At 35.2% G+C, this 23,588-nt stretch overlaps 1 protein-coding gene across 1 annotated transcript in view; it reads left to right on the top strand.

Moving 5' to 3' along the window:
* Positions 1–23,588, top strand: part of LOC129224121 (delta-like protein C) — a 75,825-nt gene that overhangs the window by 39,875 nt on the left and 12,362 nt on the right. Inside the window, exon 4 of the mRNA XM_054858531.1 lies at positions 19,634–19,891. Within this exon, the coding sequence (XP_054714506.1) occupies positions 19,634–19,891 (258 nt within the window). The remainder of the gene's footprint in view (positions 1–19,633; positions 19,892–23,588) is intronic.

The following is a 23,588-nucleotide window of genomic DNA, read 5'->3' as shown; positions in this document are numbered from 1 at the left end:
ATATATTTGCCCTTTATAACAAAGAGCAAAGTATTATGTATGATAATATATGAACTTTCAAAAAAAAAAAAAAAAATTGAACTTGAAAAGTAAAGATTTTTACATATTGTGTGCGTACGCGTAATAGGCTCAAATCATTACCTTGTAGACACGAAACTTTTTTAGAAAGTAGGTACTTCGTATATTATGTAACGTTTAATGGTTTTTATATTTGAATGTATCAAAATTTTAAGACAAAGCTTAAAATTCTGGGAATAAATTGCAAATACAAGCATAAAAATGTCAAATTTGTGCAAATGGATTAAGTAAATCTTCATCTCAATTTTATACTTTAAAGTTTTAGACTTGGAAAAGTAACAGATTAAGTAAACATGATATTGATAAGCGTTTATTTAAATTGCACAGGAAGTATTATAGTGTGATCCGCGAGTTACTGACCATCAGCCAGTAAGTTGAACTAAGTTGTAACAAAGGTTTTGATTTGACCATTATGAAGGTTACGTACGATATACTTACAGAGACATCTAGAAGTTTTCAAGGAAGTCACTTTTCTTACTGGTGCAAATTGTTATCAGATAAAATGTTGAATCAACTTTTTCTAGGTTAAATTTAATTTTACAGGTTCATTTACTGAGATATGCTGATCAATGCTTATTCTCAGTGAAGGAAAAAAAATGCATTTAATAACTATCCATTTATGCTGTTTGTTATTGAAGGTTGGTCGATTACATGCATTGATCTAAAATGCCTTCAACGCCAGTAATTAACAAACACGATCTACTTGTAGTAATGACATAGTTAAATGCTAGTTTTAAAGCTTTTTTCTTTATACCAAAGTAATTACAAACATTTTTATGCTAAAGATATGAATGTGTATAGTACAACTTTTATTGAGAAAAAAAATATTTTAACCATTAATTGACTAGCTTGGTTAATTACTAATGCTCCAGATCAGCGGTTCCCAACCAGCATGTTGTGACTTCCAAGGGAGTCGCGAAGAATTTCTTATAAGAGAACACATTCAAAAACATATCATTAAACAGTTTAAAAACTAAAATATGTAGAGGAAAAAAATCATTTTAGAGAAGCATCAATACTTGAGCGTAGTGGCGAATTTAAAGAGCCTGATGATCCCTCAGCATTATTACATTTTGGTTTACGGACTTGCATCCCTACAAATTGCCGCGAAAGAGTCGAAAAAAACCTCACTATAACATTATCTAAAATTGTCTGAAAGTTCGTTTTTGGAACTTCAATACCGAATTTTTTTGTGAGACAGTCTCTTAACCCCAACCCTCATCCTGAAAGATGTCATGTAATTGCGTTTTCAGGACTTAATTTTGGAAATATTTCGAGAAGTTCCTAGAACCCTATCCCATTCCCTAAAAATAGCAAAGAAATGAATTTTTAAGCTTTCAATTTCGGAAATATTTCACAGGAGTGCCTTCTATTCCTTTTGCATAATTAAAGACCGTACAAACATTCCTTTTCAGGATTTAAATTTAAAAAAAATTCCGGGTGAGGGTCTCCGATCGTTTCGCCTTGCCATCAAAGATAATCTACTATTCTATTTCTGAAACTTAAATTTCCAAAGTTTCCTTCATATTACCCCCAATCATTTCTCCCCCCCCCCCCAATCACTAAAACTTGATTAAAATGCGTTTTGGTAACTTCAATTCCGGAAAAATTCCGGGGGAGAGGCTACCTATCCAAACATTTGCCTAATATTTAAAGGAACAAACAAAAAATACGAACAAAAAGACTACTTTTTTTAAAAATATTTCTAAAATCCAGGGGGTTCCAATGGCCCCTCCTCACCCTGATTTCTCAAATGACGGACCTGAAATAAACTTTGAAACGAAATCCGGGAAGGATAGATCGTTTTATTGATTTTTAAAATATTTTTGGGGGAATACCCCATTGGATCTCTCTTTTTGCTACATATTTTCCTGGTTTTCACCTCTCTAGCCCTTCCGAAGAATGCTCGTAGTCATAGTATATATTCCATTCTCCTCCAAATAAAAATGATGACAATCAAATGACTACTCATCATCGAAGTGGGGGGGGGGGGAGTTCACTAATCTTGCTAAAACAAAAGGAAAAAAAATCAGTATTTAGTTAAAATTTCATCACGTTTGGGAAGCAGAGAAGTGCTTGAACTAAATCCAATAAGTAACTTTTCTAACTTGGTTGTCCGTTTTCTGCTCAAGTCATTGTGGCAAAACAAGACGCATGTTTTATTCTGATCAACGTTTTGAATACAACCAACTTTAAACTATAATACTCAAAAATATACTGTCGTGAAATGTATGATAAATTTACATTTTCCCCAATCAAAATTGAACATTTATAACTCTCATATACAGTCGGCTTCCGCTCCAAAGCGATTCAACTTACGCCAAATGCCTATAACGCGAGTTTTTCTCGAGTAACGAATGTTAGAGCTAACGCAAATTTCTCACCCACAACACGAAAACTTTTGGGAAGGAATCGTGGCGCAAAATGACGGCTTCGCTATTTACTATTAAATATTAGTTTCGTGAATATACTTTCATCCTTTTAGCATCACTAACTGCTCTAGTTCCCACCCAGCGCTAGTCAAAACATTGCTTTGTTAGTGTGTATAAATAACAACTCCACAATTTTCTTTTAATATTTTAAATTCTAAATATGAAAGGTGATGAAATATTCTGCACCAAAGCACGCTGTTTCATGCTATGTTTGTGAAGATAGAAAGAAAAAGTGAAAATTTGTGACAAGATAAGGAATTCTTGAACGCTTGAAACTCTAAAAAATGGTTCGAAGGCAGTGGCGGATTTACCAGGGGGGTGGTGGAGACGACCGCCCCCTCCGTAACTGTCATTTTCGAAAACCAATAATATAGAATTAAAGGAATTACTAGCTTTTGCTATTAATTTCAATCAAGTACATTCCACAAATTTGCTTTAAATTAAGTTGAGACAGTGTAGTCGAAGATGGACAGCATTACCCACTTTTTAATTTGAAACCGAAGCTCGCCCCTCCCCTCTTTTTTGAACATTAATAATTTTTATATTTCTATATGTATCTTCCAACCTTTTTCTTCCATGGACTACACTATACTGGTGTGATGATACATTTTGCTATGATTTAGAACAGTGGTTTCTAAACCTGGGGGTGATAGCCACCAAAAGGGAGATTTAACTCTTGAGGGGAGCGATAAGTTTGTGAGGGGCGATAGGGGGTGATTAAAATTTAAAATACAGGCTAAAAGTGGGCAATTGATTCCCTCCCCCCTACATAGTGGGTTGAGGGGAGAAATATGGCTTCCACGTTTTTCAACCGCCACCCCCTTGAAAAGAATGTAAATCCGCCACTGATCGAAGATAGCACAGCAATACTGTATAGTACTATTACTACTGCATACTCTATATGTACCGTACTGTTTTTTTTTTTTTTTCATGTCTCTCTCTCCCATTGATAATTGATATTGTGCATCGTTTGAATACTGCTGTTTTTTTTAAAATACGGTAAAAATTCAGCTGTTTATGCAAGAAACGGTAATATATTGTTAAGAAATGGTCTGGAACAGTTTAAAGGGTGTTTAAAAATGTCTTAAATAATTGGATAAGTTAATACAAAATTCGTATATTGTACACGTACATTTGTATATAACACACACACAAAATCAACTCCTTCAAAGTTTCAGTAACGATACTAAAGTTAGTTGAAATCTATGATCTAATAAACTTTAATTTTAAAAGCACCAGCTTTGATACGGTGCTCCAAAACTTGAATTTGTTTATATATATATATATATATGTTTTTGTTTTTTTTAATTATAAAATGAGAAAAAGCTTACTGATGATCAATTGGGTGACGGAGAATTAAAAACAGCAACAATAGCGATAATAATAATGAACAGAAATTTAAAATTAACTTTAAATTTCTTTCTATTAGAATTATGTTGTCTGAAAATTAATTTTTTTTCTCTCTTTTTTCTTCAAGTCCTTATTCTATTATACCCTTCTCAAATAGTTTCAATTATGCGTGCTCAGTCATTTAAAACGAGGGGCATCATGACCGGATAATTGGACAGTTCGGGCAATTAGAGTTTGGATAACTGGAATCCTACTTTGATATAACACAAATGTAATGTATCTTCAAACTCAGAAACCTGTAATTCTGTTATGGGGGAAAAATTCACTTCAGAGAACTCATAATTTAAAAATATTGATTTTATTTTTAAAAAACCATTTTTTGTGAAGTTATTTCTGAAATTAGATTTTTTTGGAGTTTTAAATAATAAAAAATGTAATAAACATCCATGGAATGACACAACCAATGATTAAAAAAATTATAATAACGAAAATTTAAAAAGAATCGCCGTTTTTGGTTCTGGACCAGAAATGGCAGCCGGGGGGGGGGATTTTGGAATGCCTCCCCTTTGTAAAATTTTTGTTTATACAATGTCTACAAGCATGCCGAGTTTCATAATTTTATCACAATTTGCAGTTTCTTCCCCCGTAGCCCCCCGACTATTTCCAAGTTAGGCGAAAACTAAGATCGATCTCGGGGGGGGGGGGGGCTGTTCCTCCCCCTCTTTGCACGACTGGGCCCTGTTAAATGCCGTAAAAAACTGTTTTCTTCTTCAAAATTTTAAAAGATTCGTACCACCAAGTTTTCTCTGTAATTCCATGGTAATTTTTGTGGACCTTTGTCATGAACAAAAGGTAAAATTCCTCGTAAAGATTAAAAAAATGTGACCTTTCAAACACAATTTTCTTTTAAACTGTCCAAGTCTGATTTAACAAACTTTCCAGTCTTTTCTATTACTATTTAGCAATTTCTATAAATGCAGCATGAAGGAAACAAAGCTTCTAAAGATTAATATTTAAAAAAAAAAAAAAATACATTAGATTGACAACTTTTATTAGTAGATTTAATAGCCAAAAAGAAGACATTTCTAAAATATGTTGCGATAAATTTACCGAAGTTTCCGCGGTTAAAAAGATGAACCCTTAGTATAACGAAATCATTTCTGATCTAAACTTCAAATCGAAGCAAAAATGCTCTCATCTCATTTCTCTGCAGCGGTTTTGTTTGCTTTTCCAATTCCTTCGCGCTGTCAATGCCTGAAGGCACTTGAGGGGTGTGTTTCGAACAATGAAAGACATTCCTCCACTGACTCCTCTGAAGAACAATATCTCCTCCACACAAATTCCGGTTTGTCCCCTTTTCTGGATGTCGCGTAAATCCTGTCAGTTGTAAAACTAGTTTGCGGCTAAAACGTACAACGAGCATGATGCTTTCGTCACAACCAGGGTGCAACATTTTGCGCCATCTATTGGGTAAAGGAAGTTTTTTTCATAAAATGGGACAGTCTTAAGGATTCGAAATAAAACTTTGCCTTGAACCTTGTCTTGAGATTTATCGTACTTTGTATTTTCTAGCGTAATCTGGGTAAATTTAGTACATTATATGTATTTTATTTTTTTATGAAAAACATATGTCTATTTTAATGAGACTTCGTTAAAAATGTACCAATCAGAGAGTTTAATATCTTTAATTATTTTTTAATGCGGTTGAATAAAAAATGCCATTTTGGTTCATTTATTTTTCGAAAACTGCCTTTGTTTTGACTCCATCTATATTTATCAGTATTCAATTAATAAAAGTGAAGAACGATAAGTAATCGACATCAAAGTAATTTTTTTATCTTCACCTTACTGACACAGATGCATAAGCTAAACAGATGATTTTAATCAATTTTCGGGCAAAATTGATTGATTAAACTGATTAAATTCGAAGCTTTTTTCTACATTAATTTTATCATAAATATAATTAAATTCTATACTAATAATAATGTAGATTATTTTTTCTTCTGTATGTAAAATGTCCTAGTTTTGTCACTCAAAGACTTCTTCGGGCTGGTTAGCGAAACGAAACTGAAATTTTTCGTGATTTTAATTTAAGCTTACGTTTCCGGTTTAAGATTCGTCACGTCAACACCATTCTTTTTAAAATCACTTCGTTTGCGTACATACCATTGATATTGATCTTCTCTTAACCAACCATAATCACAGGAAAAATTTATGATTTTGATTCCAATTTCCGTTTAATTTCGTGGAATGTTCGGAATAGTGACCCAGTTCTTTTTTGAATCGCCCATTTGCGTTCCGCGCGATGCCGATCGCCTCTTAATCGCTCGATTTTAATTTAAGTTTCCATCTTCCATTCGACACATCGTCACAGTTCTCTTTGAGGGGTCACAGTACCTTCAAGACATTTTTTTTAGTTAAAAATTTTTTGTTTTTCTTTGAAACCTTAACATGCACACTTACTTCAATCACTTTCGCAATCAATTATTTACTTTGAAATGTATAAAAAATTGGCCACTTATTTAAAAATTCAAAACAATTAGGAAAATTTATAATTTTTTAAATTCCTAAGGCTTTTTCATTTTTGAACTTTTTAAAAAAAAAGTTTTTTGCTAAACTATCACAATATTCATCGCTAAAAATCTGTGCATTCATTTGCTTATATATTTATTAGAAAACTTTCTGTGATTAATGATATTAAAAATCGTAATCTTTTTGAAAAAAGAAATTGTTTTTATAGGTATAACATACTCTAAACATTTTAAGTTTTTTTTATAAAATGCTCATCCAATGCAGTTTTGTTAAATATATTATCCTAGTATTACTTTAGCTGTATCTTTAATCTCTCAGCTTTAAAGCTGTATCTTTAATAGAAAAAAAAATCCTTAGGGATTCTAATGACATGAAATCGCAAAAAAACTATCTTCGAGAAAAAGCAATTTCAAGTTTTTCTTTCGCATAGACATAGCGAGCATGACTTAAAACCACTCATAACATTTTAAATATTTGAACTAAAGCCATGAAAGTTTTTCCCAGTGTTTGAAATAATTTTTAGTTTTGAAGTATGCAATAAACTATTTTTTGATCGTTTGATCATTTTTGAGGTAAAGTAACCCCTTAAAATCACTTCGTTTGTGCACCGATCATCTCTTAATGCCTCTCATCTGGTGCACCTGCCTCGTAATCGTAGATGGCACCAAATATTTATACCTTGCTACATCACTCGAAAACCCCGTCCGCGGGTTAAAGTTTTGGCGGGAGGGAGGCGACATCCTATCTCGGAGGAAAAGAGAAAAAAAAAAGGGGGTGCGCAGAGGAAAAAGAAACTTTATAAAAGAGGAGAAATTCTCCCTCAAGAAAAAGTGAAGAAAACTCTGGAGCCCGAAATAAAACTTCTCCGTCTCTGGGTGATGCGAGCGTGGGAACTTAGGATGACTTTGACCACCTGGTACCTCAAGGCCGACTGGGCCCCTCCCCGTTCGCGCGGCCGACCGTGGGAAAGTGGATGAGCAGCCCCCTTCTGCCTTACCTTTTCCCTCTTTCTTGGCTCCTTGTTCTGGTTTCTTTCGCTTTTTTTTCTTTTGCTTCCATTTTTTCTTGCCCCCCGCCTTTATTCCGAGTTAGTAGTACGATGCGTGCGTAGATATATAGGTACCGGTTGTTTACACGGCTACCTACTTACGTTATTCAGGACGTTAACCTGTTAGGGCCCTGTGTTGTGATGTGGAGCACGTGACTCTGTGTACTCATGTGCGTGTGGTGAGCCCTTTAATGTTTAGGGTCTGGACCTCGAGATGCGGTTCGCACCGATTGTCGTCAGGTTTGACGTCGCTGTCGTCAACGTTTGTTTCGATCCTTCCGTTAGAAAAACCGTCATGTAACATTTTGAATCTGTACATTGAATTAAATGTTGTGCATTAGCCCTTCATTGGATGTATATTAGTGGCAGCAGTTAGGAATATAGTAATAGATTTTGGAAAAGACTTAGTGTAGAATATGTGTGTTTCTAGTTTTACAGGCTTGTACTTTTAGTCGACTTTTTTTAATATGATCAGCGACACCGCAAAGGGGAGTTCCGGCAGTGCTGGGTCTTCGAATTTTTTGAACCGGGGCAAAAAAAAATGCAGAAGTGGGATGGCCTTGCCGCCCCAAAAAGCAAACCGGGGCAAGGCCCCCATAGATCCAGCCCTGAGCTCTGGGGATCAGTCCCCCGTAGGTCTTGGTTTCAACATTATTACCAATCTTCTAAACACAGTAGTATATTTTCATGTGCATCACACACAATAGTATATTTTCATTCTTTTTCGCCCACTGCATTATTGAAAACACTTCAAAATGAACGTCTGGGAGAATTAAAACAGAATAAAACAAAGGGAAACTTACGGCAAAATTTCATTCAAGACAGGAGCGCCGACTTTCAAAAATTATTGAGGGGGCCTGACTTAACGGGGGGGGGGGGGAGGAGTCTAGGAGGCATGAAATTTTCCCCAATAAAATGGTGTCTGGGGTTATCCCTGGAACAATTTTCTGTTTTTGTACCTTGAAAATGCTATTAAACATATTTACAGATGTGCGTAACTTGCATGAACCAACAATACTTGACACGATGTTTTTAAGATGTAGGAATCTAGAAATAGGTATGCAAATTTTCTGGTTTAATTAGACCAGGTCACTGGTTTTAAGGACATTTTTACAGTAATATTTTGTGAAGATCCGTGCAGTGGATATATATTGCTTGTGGTTGTTCGCTCTCCAGTCAAGGCAGCTCAAGGTCTGGCGATAGTGTAAAACTAACTTTTGAAGTCCACCAAACTTCCCCCTCGCATTTGACCCAACGCAGTGTAAGCAGTCATCAAAGATCCGGAAGAGTCAAGTCTAGACGTTATATATTTTTGTAAATTGAATATGGTCTTTGCCTTGACATGTAGAATTTTAAAAATGCCTACAAATTTCCAAAAAACACTCAAGTAAAAGGAAACTCTTCCTCCCGTAAAACACTACTCACTCCATCATTAAAAAAAAAAAGTTTAAAAAACTAAAAAAACACGCTTTAGTAGCAAAATAAACTAAAAAGTTAAAAATAATCTTTGGATGACAAGTATGTAAAGTAATTGACCAAACACTTAATTTTACTGTAATAGAAAAAAAGCGTGGGGGGGGGGGGGGCTGCCTCTTTACATTTTTGCATGGATAACAAGTGGAAGAAATTTAAGACAACTTATAAGAAGCCCCCCACGCTTTTTTTCTATTACAGTAAAATTAAGTGTTTGGTCAATTACTTTATATACTTGTCATCAAATGATTATTTTTAACTTTTTAGTTAATTTTGCTACTAAACCGTGTTTTTTTTTAGTTTTTTAAACTATTTTACTTTTTAGTTCATTTTGCTACAAAAGAGTGTTTTTTTAGTTTTTTAAACTATTATTTTATTATAATGGAATGTATCTTAGTATTCTATTGCATTATTTGCAATAGAAATTTTGAATGCTTATTATCAGACATTTTGAATGCTTTCTGGTAAATTCATGTGCAAGCGTTGTTACACTCCGCAGCTCTGATTTGTACCTTGTAAGTAATTCTAATAAGCCACTGGCTATTTGTCCAAAGGAAAGTTGGACCCACAAACATACCCACAAACCAGGGTTTGCCGGATTGGACCCAATGGGTTCTTTTGAAAAACCCATTTAAAAAAAAAAACATTATTTAGCCCACTTTTGGGTTTTTAAAATTTTTTTAGAAGTTTTTAAAAAAATTGATTAATTTAAATACTTTTTCAATTAAAACTTATTTTTTATTTGTTCTTTACCACAGACAAGGACATAAAAAATGAATTTTGAACTTTAATAGTATTTCTTAACTCTTGACGGCATTAACAAATACTTCAAAGATTTTAAATAAATATATTTAACTTTTTTCTTGAACTGGTCTCTCTCTCAAGAAATAACTCAAATTATCTTGACTTAGTCCTGTCACGTCTGATTTTCTCAATATTTGTAGATTGTACAGAGGAAACTACTCTAGCTAAAAGACTTTCAGATGAATTATTTTCTGCAAACCAACACGTCACAAATCTCGAATAAACAAGGTATATTTTTTAGAAATCAACAGGTTTCTCAAACGGTCAGCCAGAAAACGGAATAGGATGTACAGTATTTTCATTATCTTAAGAAAAAGTTTAATATTTCTTACTCTGTACACAGAAATAGAAAAACAGGCAACATAAAGTTAAGCTGGAATTCAGTAAAAAGGGATTTAAACTACTTGAGGTTCTACAGTAGTTTTGCATAACAAAATGAAATACGATAAAGTAAAATGCAAAAAAAAAAAAAAAAAAAAATGTACTAATTAAAAACGAACAATAGATTTTATCACTCGAGAAGTAACTTTGCCGTAACTGTTGGTGATCATGGAAACTAAAAAATCTGAAACTTCACCATTCTTGGGTTTTGTCTTCTTTTATACATTTCTTCAGAAAACGCTGAATTTTAATTAGTTTTCCAGCTTTTTTTACCCCAAGACAGTTTTTGCGCTTTGTCCATATACTTACGCTACAATATGCTACAAGTACCTCGCACTTTTACTATAACAAAAGACAAAAAGCCACATTTATTTTAAAAAACCCAGCTTTAGTTGAGTTTTTTCGGGTTTCATGTAAAAAAACCCTGGGTGCATGGGCTTTTTTTAAAAAAACTCGGGTTTTTGCCAACCCTGCCACAAACATAAAAGTTAAGCTAATAAAAGCGTGTTAATTAGAATAAACTAATAACTTATCTTCTATATATATAATAAAATAAGATGTTTGTGTGTGTGTGTGTGTGTGTGTGTGTGTGGCGCGCATCCCGGGAAAACGGTAAGGCCTAGAAAGATGAAATTTAGTATACAGGTGTAGTTTTTGCTGAAGTTGTGCACCTCGGGCTTCGATTTTTGATATTTTAATTAGAAAAAAAGTTATTTAATGTTTTATGTGATTTTTAGTACTTTTAACCTCACAGACCCCGAACCAATCGCGCCAGACAAATATTTTTGGTACTATAGTGTCGGAAATTTAATTTTAAATATGATGAACAAAAAAATTTTCAAGATAGAGCAATTTTTGTATTTTTTATGAATTTTTGAAAAAACCTTTAATTTGCATGTTTTTCTGGGTTTTATTTTTTTCTAATATCATCCTGCGAGAAGTATCAAAGCCTCATTTCTGAAATTTAAGTTGGTAATAGTAAAAACATTTCGCCCTCTTCAGAAGAAAAAAGTTCTTAAAATAACGCAATAGTTTTTTTTTCTACATTTTCTGACGTGATAACCACGTGTTTTTTCGGCAGCGCTTGCTTTTTTTCTTTCCTTTTTTTTTGTTTTATTTAGGGATTGCATTTATTTCTTTTTCCATCTCCCCCCCCCCCCCAAGCTGGACCTTTCGCTGTATCTGTATTACGTTACATTTCATAGTTGTACGCATTAATTCAATAAAAGCAGCGAGATTTTTTTTTTATAGCCGCCAAAGGCGGCAATCTTGGCGTAAAAATGTGAATGGCACAAAAAAAAGATAGAGATGGATTGATTAATACTGCTGCCAAATTTATTTAAACAACCGCCGAAGGCGGCAAACTTGAAGTAAAAAGGTAAATGACAAGTTAGCCAAACAGCCGCCGTAGGTGGCTGCTTGCACATTGGATGTCAATACCCCTCTCCCTCCCCCACATACACCATGACTTTGAAAAAACAATGCTTTCACATAAAAGTGGAAGTGCTTTTTGTTATTTTTCGACAAAATGTGCATGAAGAGTACGTCATTTGTGTCTCCCCTCCCCCTCCTTTAAAAATATTCCAAACGACGAAACTGGAGACAGATCTAGAAAATATTTTATTCAAATTATTAATGATATAGATAGATATAGATTGATTGACACCGCCACGAAATTTATTTAAGCAGCCGCCGAAGGAGCCAACATTGGCGTAAAAAAAACGAATGATAATACTGATTTATAGAGAAAAACATTGATTAATGTCGTCGCTAAATTGTTTAAGCAGCCGCCGAAGGCGGCACCCCTGGCGTAAAAAGGCGAATGGCGTAAAAAGGCGGACCAGCTGGTCGCCGCAGGCGGCTAGTCGTTAATAAATTACTTTGATTATAGAATATTGCATTGTCATCGGGTCTGAGATTGCATTCCAAATTTTAAAAGAATCCGATCATAAAAAGTGGGCGAAAATTGTGCTGCAAGATTGGGATTAGAACGCACGCCCAATGATTCCCGGAGGTGGACGTCAGCGAAGATCCGAGCCTTAGACCGCTCGGCTACGAACGCTCATAAATTGGTGGAATGTACTAACAGTAATAAGCCATTAGCTCTTAGTCCAAAGGAGAGTTACTCACATACAAGTGAAGCTAATAAAAGCATGTTAAAAAGAAAGGACACACCCACACACAAATTATTGGGGGGGGGGGGCAAGTCCCCTCAAGCCCTGTGGAGTTGGCGCTAGTATTCAAGGATGCGCAATAAAAAGTAAACCGTTTTGTTTGAATAATGAATGAATATGTACCTGATATTCAACTATTTAAATCGTTCTCAACTATCTGCAACAACGTACAATTATATTTCTATGCCGACAAAATGTTTTGGAATGAAGAGTAGACATCTTGATAACAGTAGTTTGGTTGGTAGTACATTGTGTTCCTTTTTTTCCCTTCATTTTTCCCCATTTCAAAAGTGGTCATCAATATGGTACTTCTATGCAATAGCGTTGTGAATGAGTGAATGCGAATTTTTAAAAACACTTAATCCAAAGTATTCTATGAAGAACAACAACCTATTCAGCTTCAAAATTTTCACCAGTGATCACTAGGACAGACATAATGAATAATTCTATTTCTCGGGTATCTATATATCCTCCCGCCCTTATTTTTGCTTCTTTATAATGGAACAGTATGCTTTCTGTGATTTGTTTTGATAATAGTTGAAGAATAGAAATTTCTCGATAATGCTAGAATAAGTTTTACATGAGAATAAGTCAGAACAATACAAAGTATCCGAGACGTTCTATGATTAGACTAGTTCGAAACTGTTCTGCAGTTATGATGTATGGCAAACGACCACATAAAATTATGCGACATTGTAAACCAGAATCTGGTAAGAATTATAGTCCTCTATTCTTAACAAAGAATGATCTCATTATAAGGTGGGCTGGGTCCATTGTTTCCAACGCCGTTGATTTTAATAAAGATGAACCTTATTCTTTAGAAAACTAGTGATGTCAGAGCTTTTGAATACGGAATATACATATGTATGTGCTCACGCATTACACATTTCGCGATATTTCTTTTACACACGGAAGCCATTTTCTGCTCAGTGAGCAAAGGTTCACGAAAAGATAGCAATTGCGAGCTTAGTTTTTGGTCATTACAGCTTCGGTGGCGATTCTTCGGAAATCCTTCATTGTCTCGAGGGTCCATTGTTTCCCCCTTAAAGTCTGATCTTCGACCCTCAAAGGTGCTGGACTAAGGTGGCGAACTTGGGATTTTTTTTCGCATTTTTATTGTTTGATGTGTATTTTTTCCTCCGCTCCCTTTGTTTTTTTGCGTGAATAGGCAGCCGATAACAAGACTGAAACTGTGTATAAGTTTGGATTATGAATGGGGGGAAGGCGTTGTCGCGCGCAAAGCCAGGGAAGGGAACGTCGAGGTTGAGTGACTTCGTCTTGTCGAGGACAAAAGGTGGAGGCGTTGTGATCTGTACACAATGGATCACGTGGATCTGTCTTATTTGGAGTACCAGTAAGTAGCAGATCGAAAGTGGATGATCTTACAGCTTTTCAACTATGGATCTCTTGTCGTGTGTAATCGGCCTTTCTGCTGTAATCGTTTGCCTGGTGATCAATGAGTTGGCTCACGTTTGGCAGGGATTGATGACTCCTTTTCATCGGGGGAGGGGAGACACGGTTCTTCCTTAATGTGACAACTCTTTTTGGGGGAAACGCAAGCGGATTGTAGCCAAGAAAGGTTTTGTTCTTCGAGACTTAAAACTGCTCTGTCCTAGATAGAGTGGTGGGTGGTCTTTAAATGGAACAGAATTATACCCGCTCGAGTTTTCTAATAGTATTTTGATAGCAAATAATGATGTCTTGTTGTGTCTTTGTAAATACATTCACCGTGATCACATCTATTGGCTCTCGGAGGTTTTCAACCTTGTTCGGTCTGCAGACCAGTAAAATATTGTAAAAGAAACTGTTGAGTCGGCTTCTTTTTGCAAAAAGTTGATCAAGTTTTTAAATATTTTATTCATTTATTGTCATTTACTAATGTATAAATGTTAAGATAGGCGATTAACGTAAAGCACATTTTGAGTAAAGTCACATGAAACTATTTAAAAAAAAATTAAAAAAAAAAAAAAACACACAACACAAAATCCAGTCCAGTTAAAGAGGGAAAAAAAGGGCAGAATGTAAATTTAATTGCAAAGTTTAATAGCTTTTCCATGAATATTTTCAAAACATCCATCAAGTGATTTCAGCATCTTTCCCCCTTTTTCTACTTCATTTAAAAAACTAAAATTTTTAAATAAATTTCAAATACTTTTGAAATTTTTCTCATTGCTATTTTACGTAGCTGTTGCTGTAATAATTTAGTAATATGTGTAGAAATATGCATGAAAAACAATTTCCTGCTAAGCATGTAGAAAATATCATGCATTCGATTCGAAGTGCTCAAACTGGAAATCACTTCAAATGGCAAATTAACTGGCGTGGTACTTTCCTGCAGCCCTTTTTTCTTCAAGCCATTCGATGTTGTTTTGCATAAAAATAGAAGCATACGAACGAAGTTTCCTTCATTTGGGGGCCGAATTTGTTATCAGGATTTCAACTTCATAATACTTAGAATTTATCTATTATTTCGTAGGACTCGTCTTCCTTGTTGGAAATTTTCATTTTGTTGCACCCTTTGTGAGTTTACTCGAGAAAGTTAAATGATGGATGATGAAAGTTGTTTTATGGAAGGTTGTTCTTGTTGTAAAACCAAGCTATTTATGATTCATGCATGTTTCGCCTTTTGTTACCTAGGTGGTATCAAAAATTTGTAGTAGTAAGTACCTACCTCCATAAATCGCACTTTCGTTTGGCGGGATGAATGCGACATCCCTATTTTTCTTCTTTTCTTGTAATCTTGGAAGGTTCCCAAATGATGTGGCACATCCCCCCCCCCAATCTTGTAAAAAAGGTATTCTTGTGATCTTTGATTAATGTTTTCGTTTATTAATGAATTAAAAACAATTCGATTAGAATTCCAAACTTTTTTTTTTAATTATTATTATTATTTTAAAAACTCTAATTCTCATAGTAAGAAGAAGAGGTAGTCCAAGGGTTAAAACTAAGTAAAAGGCTATTTTATTTGTGTGTTGTCTCTAAAGCTGTTTAAAAGGCAAAAGCATATTTCTGTCCCATGTTCGTTTTAGGTTCATCTTTTTGTCGTCGAATAGTTTCTACCCAACTGAGAAGATGTTGAATCTTCCATATTGATGAACTGCTTGGTCCGCTTATAAGCTTTCTAAAAACCGAGCTTGTTTTTGATTCCCAATTAAAATCGCCGAGAATTGTCATCCAATTACATTGTTTCTGACCGGTCAAAGAACCTCCGACAAACAAGGCGGTAATGACCTCCGGAGATTTCACCCCCGTCCCCGTCAGCCGATCAACATCGGATGGAAGACAATCGGAAATCTTTCTTGTTAAGTCGCCCTTGCTCGTGAATAATCGCCCTGGGAGCTTTTCTCAATGATTCTTCCTTTCCCTTCGGGTCATGCCCGAAATCTTTGTTGCTTTTTTCGGGGAGTTGATTTCTTTTTTATTTCTCTCCCTGTTTCGGCCAAAGGTGCTGAGAAAAGGAAGTTACCCGTGTGCCACATGATAGGGTATTTGATTCGATCCCACTGCGGGGGGCATCTAAAGATTTTTCTTTTCTTACCATTCCTCTGGGTAATGAACGAGAGAGCAAGTTTCCTGCCAGTTAGGATGCCAGTTAGGATTGAAACTAATACCGAAGATCGGTGAAATATTTGATAGTTCCAGAAAAATATGTATTTTTTTAATGCAAAAGTTTAATACGGTTTTATTTGGACTCTACTGCTCGATTAGAAGCAGAAGTGGGGTGAATACAGGAGCGTGGCGAGAAATTTTCATGGCGTATGGATGGGGGGGGGGGGGGATGTCATATGACATTTTCCGAAATTCAAGGTCGAAAAGCACAATTTTAGGTTTTGAATGTTTGTTCAGTTCATACATATAATTTTGAGCTTCATGGGGGATGAAGAAGTAAATGTATTAGTATTTTCTGAATGCAACGACATCTTCAATTCGTAACAACAACTGTTTTGCGATAAAAAGTATTGTGCTTGAAAAAGTGGTTAAGAGAAAGACATATTTAGCTGAACATCCCCCTCCCTCCCCCATGATGCAGGGCTTGTTTCGTTTCGAAACAAATATTCCTGGACTCGATGAAGGGAATGAAAAAAAAAAAAAAAATCTTTTTAATTTTATTTTCTTAATTTGATGATCTGTTTTGTTTTTGTCTTGAGAATTAAAAACTAAAATGCATTTTTTGACGCATTTGACGATATGAAATAATGAAACATTTAACTTATCTTATCCACAACCAAAATAGAGAAATATAAAATAGTTTAGTTCTTGTACGTCTTTATTAATGGCTCTTTCAGATACGTACCTTTCATAACTCATCTAACAATAATGAATCAGCAATCACTATTACAAATGGATAATAATTAAAAAACATGATCATCCATAGTTTTGTATTACAATTTGTAAGCTCTGTAAGCGAATTAATAGTCGAATAGCCCACCAAGGAATGAACAATTCGTTAATTGTCTTTTAAAACATAAATTTTTTGATGTTTCCCCTTGGATTTAAAGACAAAACAGTAACTCCTTTCTATGCAATTGCAAAAAGAAAACGACTAGAAAAATTTGTTTGCCCTCTGGTAGGACGAGTTTTCATTAAGTGGATTGAGCTGCAACACATTTCATTTTTACCTCCAAAAAATTTGAAGCAGAAGTATAAAAATTCTCCCAATTTCTTTTCTTTCTTTTTGTTTTCTAATGATTGCACATATAAACAAAATGTTTTAAGGTCATGTACCAAATGCTAGGGTGCTCCCCTCCCCCCAAGGGCAATGGCTCACCCTCTCCAATTCTGCGCAGTAACCCCCTGAGAACGAGAGACCCTGTCAAATTACCCCCTCCCCCTAAAAATTTCAATGTCACAGTCTGTGCTATGCCCCCCCCCTGGTGGGCACCCCTGCAAATTGTACATTGTTTTACGATATTGATAATTTCTGAAAGTGAAATAGTGCTTAAGAATTTATTTATTCGTCAGACTATCCTATTATACTCTGGAGTGCAGAATCTACAGTACATGTTTTAATGAGAACAATATTTTTCGACCAATTTCTACTGCTTTTACTTAATTTTGAATCTTCGGTGTTCAGAAAATTAAATTAAACTATTCCCCCGAATCAGTCATCCTCAGGGAGTCCGATAATGCTTCAAGAGGAATGGTCAAGCTTAGACACCTCTCAACCTCCCTTCGGCAGCAAAACACAGAAAGGGTCCGGCGGAGGTGAAGGGTGAACGGAATATATTCTGAAATTGCCCATTCTTCTTGTGTGCTGTGAACCGGAACCGATTGTTGCTTGAGATAAAAAAATATTTTTTTGATAGCATCGTGTCCGGCGACTGCTTTTCGTGACGGTTCGATTTCTTTAATTTTTGTCACGTTTCGACTCTGACAGATGATACTAAAACCAAAAGACTTGACGTCTCCCCAACAGTAGGTTCTACGAGTCCCTCGTGGCAAGCATGTCAAAGGAAAAAACAAAAAAGAAGAAAAGGTTTCCGCCGATTTTTGCCCTCTTAATTACACACTTGACAAGGATGCCCCTTACCCCCATCACATTTGGTAAATTTGAGATTAATCAGATATTGGATGAAACTACATGTGCTAACCGTTCAAAGCTGCTGTTGTATGAGTGACAAGATGACAATTCAGAGAAATCTATCATCGATTAACATAGTAGGCAAAATAAATTAAGATGTCTTCAAATAAGGATGGATCGATGTTTTTTTTCCCCTTTTGTTTTTTGTTCGCTAAGTCTTTTGTTTTATTAAACGGATAGCAATTCCATTGCAAAGCATTCCTTTTGAAGTCTGTGCCCTTATTTTCACAGAACCTATGTGCAAACTGTTTGTAAACTTTTTGAAGGTATTTTAAGTCTTGGAGCTGGTCTAGCTGCTCTAGGTCAAGTGAGATAAGTTGCATTACAACTTCCAACAAGCTGTTATACTCCACGTCCTCATAAATTGTTATTTTTTCTATCTTCATGACGTTACATTTATGAACTATGTCAGTTTAAATCAAACGAAAACTTAACTGTTTCAAAGTCTATAAATAAAAACACAGTATCTAATTCTAGATTTGCTCGAAGTCCTTCTTTACTTTTCGTGCTTATAGACGATCGAATTCAGGAAATCCTTAAAATGTTCATGAATGGGTAAAACCAACGATGTAGAACGTAAAGAAATTGAAATTTACTTTCGCCCAGACTATGTCCAATGGATAAAATTTGGAGGGTAACTTTCATTATATAAATAAATAAGTAGATAAATTAACAAAAAGGCAAACTTTCAATTTCGGGTGTGCTGTGTATGAATCCGTAATGTGGGATTCGTCTTCGCCCTTCACAGGACAGCTAACTCAATGTATATTTGAGGAATTCAGTGCTAAGTGAACGGCTGAGCACTATGGGACTGCCAAGCGCTCAGAAATATTACTATATTAGTTAAAAAGAGGTCTTTAATGAATTTGTTACAGCATTAGAATAAAATAGTATTTGTTTGTCGTGTAAACAAATACTATTCCGTAATTCCTGTTTTTTGTATTATGTGTTATGTTATAAAACAAACCTAATGTCACATGTATCAAAAAGAACGTTTGCACTTTTATTCGCATTTTGAAAAATGCTTAATTGTGTATGTGCTAAAAGGATTTTGTTATTGAAAGAGAGAGAGAGAGAGAGAGAGAGAGAAATTTTGTCTGCGTTCGTTACGGCAGGAAAAGCAACACAACTCAAAATTTCGCATGAGCGTACTAGCTGTTGTTTTAAAATTTAAATTTAATCAGTAATGTTCCCATAGGGTATACGCCGTATACTCTCAAACATTCTTTTGACACATAGCGTATACCCTCAAGCTTCAAAATGTTTCATATCATGACATATGTATATGATCGCATACACATATTGTGCATAACTGATTGCTGGGAGTATACCCTCAGAAAATTTGATAGGAACATCACTGAATTTAATGCCCTTTCTACCCATTAAACTCGCACGAAGTTAGATTACATAACTGGTGCGTGGTGGCGTAAACGACATTATCGATAGTGACACACACATCATTAAAATTTCATCTTTTGGAAGAAAAGTTTTCGAATTTCAAGTATGGATTATTAATGTGCACAACAAAATCTAACCAGTAGGCATCACAATAGAGTTTTTTTGCGCGTATTGTAGTATTTGTGACGAAATCACTTAAAAGTACTATTGAGTAAAACCTTGATTTTCTCCAAAATTTTTTTTTTTTTTTGAGTAGTGTCACTTTCCTTGCTGGAGTGCGAATTGAAGTCAATGTAAATTCAATTATGTTGTGATCTTAGAATTTTATTGATTTTTCTCATTTCTTTGAAATTGTAATAAAATGTTCATGTGTGTTCATTAGGTGGCAACAAAATTCTTGTCGCGAGGTTCATAGCTCAACGAGCGCTACAGATTGGTGCTGATTGGACCGAAGATCGACTTACCAGCAACGAGAGTACTCTGGACGTTCTGTATCGCGTGTACTGTGCGGAAAACTACTACGGGCCCAAGTGCGAAAGTTTGTGTCGACCTCGAAATGACAAGTTTGGGCACTACACGTGTGGAGAAGACGGTGGAAAGCTGTGCAGGCCGGGCTGGACTGGAATTTACTGCGAAAGGGGTAAGTGGGTTTAAAAAATTCTGCCGAATTACAGGAAATTCTTGGGGGATTGGAGAATACAAATAAGAATGGTCCAAGTTTCCTTAAAAAAAGTCCTAAAAGCAAAATTTCGTTCATATTGTACAGCGTTCGAAATCATTGATGGTCCTCTGGTCATAAACCAATAAACGTTGCTTTTGGACCAGAATAGAATTCAGTGGGACCAGAGGTCAATCATAGTCAATTAAGAGTCGAACCTCGTTAGCGTGAAATTAACAGGAGTATTATAATTATATCATGCTAACCAGATTTTCTCCTAACCGATCACTTATTAAGGTGATTTTTAACTCCCTGGACCAAACAAGTACTTTATATGAAGCAATATTTAATGTTTTTTAAATTTTATTTTTATACTTACAGTAGTTTTGTGTTATTACATTTAGGTAAATCTTTCTAATATGAATTTTAAATGAAAGCTAATCAGCTGCGCCATGAAAAATTTGAGAAGTAATTGTTGAAACAAATTTCATATTAAACTACATTTTGGGTTAAACGGACCAGTCGTTGCGGATCAGTATATCTTCATGCTTACTAGTCCTCGGTACCAGTTATTTTTTCCAAGGATTTCTAACGCTGTTGCCCGTTGTATTTGCAGATTGCACTCGGAAGAGCAGATACTTACAGATTTTAAGTGTTTGTTGTTGTCATACTTTTATGCTCAAAAAAAGTTTTATAAAGAACGACAACATAATTAAGCCTCATGAACGACACCCATAGCAGATCCTCAATCTCTTCCAAGAATTGGAAGCCCTAATTGTTCGCGTGTCTTGGACATCCGGTGTGGCAGCGTTGCGTGCGCTGGAAAGATAGCAATCGCCCCCTACTGCCCCTGCTTTATTTTACTTTACTTTTTTTATTTGTGGCTTTTCACGGTCCTGACTCCTAAAAGGAACCAGGCTCCAGTGGAAGAGACTGGCTTGGCCCTTTTCTTACATGCACTCTCTACTGTTAGCGCATTGTTTCGAACGTTGTAGGAGTGAATGAGGGAAGAAAGTGAACTTATATTGGCGCCCCGTTGCGTAATTTCCCTCTCCAATTAACGTCTGCGAGATGTGAAATAAACAGCTACCTGAGCTGTAAATTTTATCTGTGTATTGTACTTGCTAACTAATGCTCACTTCGAATGTCAATATAGGTCTTAACAAAAGCGCCGATCGACAATTGTGATGGGTATTTAATGTTTATAACTGAAGCATCGCTGTGAAAATATTTAATTACTTTTCGAAGTAAATCGAAACATATGTGTGTTTTTCATGTTTATCAAAAGCTGAGATATTTGCCTTGATGATTGATCAAATTGCATTTATTTAATTGATTGACCACACTTTAAACTGAACTTTAACTGAATGTGTTTTATGTTCCTTGGGTTGTTTTCGTGTCGAGTCTTATGTTCCCATTGAATATCTTCTTTATCGACCCATTTGGCTTGGTATAAATACTTGATTGATCTGTGTTCACTATCGATTTTTAGGTGTTTTGAGATTTTTTTTTTTTCACTGGTGAAGGGGCTTAACTGTAGTCTTGAAATGGCTTCTTGCAACATATACTTTGTTGTCAGTCGTTACAGCTACTTGCAGCATACGTTTGGTTACAGTCACAAACCATAAGCATACTAGACACAGACCAGAACAAAAACTTCTAACTATAAAACTATGCAGACAAAGCAGACTTCGTTTTGATCAAAACGATGCAGACTTTATTTCGATTGAAAGAAACAAACAGCAATTTTTAAAAAACTAAATCCTGTCATCTACAAATAAGTTGACGTACGAGTAGCACACTAGATTTCATCTTTAAGATTTTCGGCTGATCCACTTCAGTCAGTACAGAGTGAGATAAACATTAATAGGCATTCTTTTAAAACCGCCAAAATTGCGCTAACAGGGTGGGAGTATAATTGTATGATAGAAAACTATGGAAATTTTTTATATTTTAATTTTTATACATTATTGAACATGTAATCTGAAATATACGTGCATCTAAAGCAAGACTTAAATTCTAATGCGCTAACATTTTTAAATGAATTTTGGAAAAAAAAAAAAAAAAAAAAAATCCAGCACACAACTTCTAGCCTCTGGTGCCTGGTATTATTTGAATTTTGACGTCTTGTACTCAAATTATGTTTTTCGCAATTTTGTTATTGCGAAAAACATTTTTGCTTTTCCAATAACATAATTGCGAAGTACATAATTTGAATTCAAGATGTCAAAATGCAAATGAATGCCAGGGGCTGGATGCTAGATGTTGTGTGCTGTATGCTGTTTTTGTCTAAAGAGCATTATGTAGGATCGGGTACAAATAAAGTCGATTTCGGGGGGACACGGACGACGACGAGGAGCCCGCTAGCGGACCCCCAAAGGTATAGGAGATCAACCACACGTTCAAGTGAAAAATAAATATTCGTGATTGCTCAAAAAAGTTTAAAGTATTAGTGTTTAAGAAACTAAATAGTAATGCAGCAAAAGCTTAGTTTATGACGCCCCCTGATGCGCCCGGGGTGATCACCTCTCTTGTCCCCTTCTTCGAACGGCCCTGATTCAAAGCCTTATCCCGCTATCTCATCATTTAAATACAGTTGTAAAGAACAAAAATAAATGTCCACAAAATGATGTCACGTTTAAGATTGTTCAGGAAATTGTGACAAGGGGGAGGGAGGGAGAAAGGCGAAATGTGACACTTTGAGAAAAATGGGAGGAGGGGGGAGCAAAAATACTGGGGGAAAAAGTGTGACGTCATTTAGGGACACAGCTTCTTATCCGCTCGTCATTTTGTAAGCTACATACCTTCGTATATCAACCAAGAAAAAGCATTGCAAATAAATTTTTGTTGCTTTAAAAACAAAAACTGAAACGGAGGAAAGGGAGGGGGGGGGACTAGAAATATTGTAAGTAATAAATGTTTGCCTTGAACCTTGTTCTGAGATAAATGAGCATAGAAGCCTAAATTCTAGCATAGTTTGTAAATTTAGTAAATCTTTTTAGGTTAGTTTTTACAAAAAATAAATAAATAATAATATTTTGTGCGACTTTGTTGAAAAAATTAGCAATCAGACAGGGGGGGGGGGGTTAAATACTTGTCATACATATTCGCAAGAAGCAAAACATTTTTAAACGTAACCACATTTTATTTATCGTTTTCTGTTCCTTGTACCGACGCACTATAAAGTTCAACAAATGTAACAACGTTTATAAAATTAGTAAACACATCGCGTTAATGAAGGTCCGTTGTTATTATCTTTTTGATTCGGGAAACCCCAAAAGAGTTTTTTTTCCGACATGACTTTATTATTTTTATTTTTACTATCGAGAAGAACCTCTTAAGATAGAAAACGCACGAATTTGAGCGGAAGTGTCGCAACGGTCTAGTACCACTTTGAATGAAAGTCGTTTCAGAAATAACTTAATGAAAAATAACATGCCAATTATTAAGATTTTCCCGCTTACGCCCCTAAGTACCATCCGGAAGTGTGCAACGACGCATTAACTTAGCACAGAAACATTCGATTCTTTTCTAAGGATCCTGAAAAAAAAGAGAGAATAATAATGATGATAATAATTATCGTAAAAAAGTTACATAAAAAGAGACCTCTAATCCTTCTGTTAATTGTATCTTATATTTATAATAACTCTAGAGACATGTGATGTAGTTTGACTTGTCC

Source organism: Uloborus diversus, chromosome 6 (genome assembly GCF_026930045.1).
Source record: "Uloborus diversus isolate 005 chromosome 6, Udiv.v.3.1, whole genome shotgun sequence".
NCBI lineage: Eukaryota > Metazoa > Arthropoda > Arachnida > Araneae > Uloboridae > Uloborus > Uloborus diversus.
The sequence above is the reverse complement of the archived record's forward strand: the minus strand, read 5'-3'. Positions and strand labels throughout refer to the sequence as shown.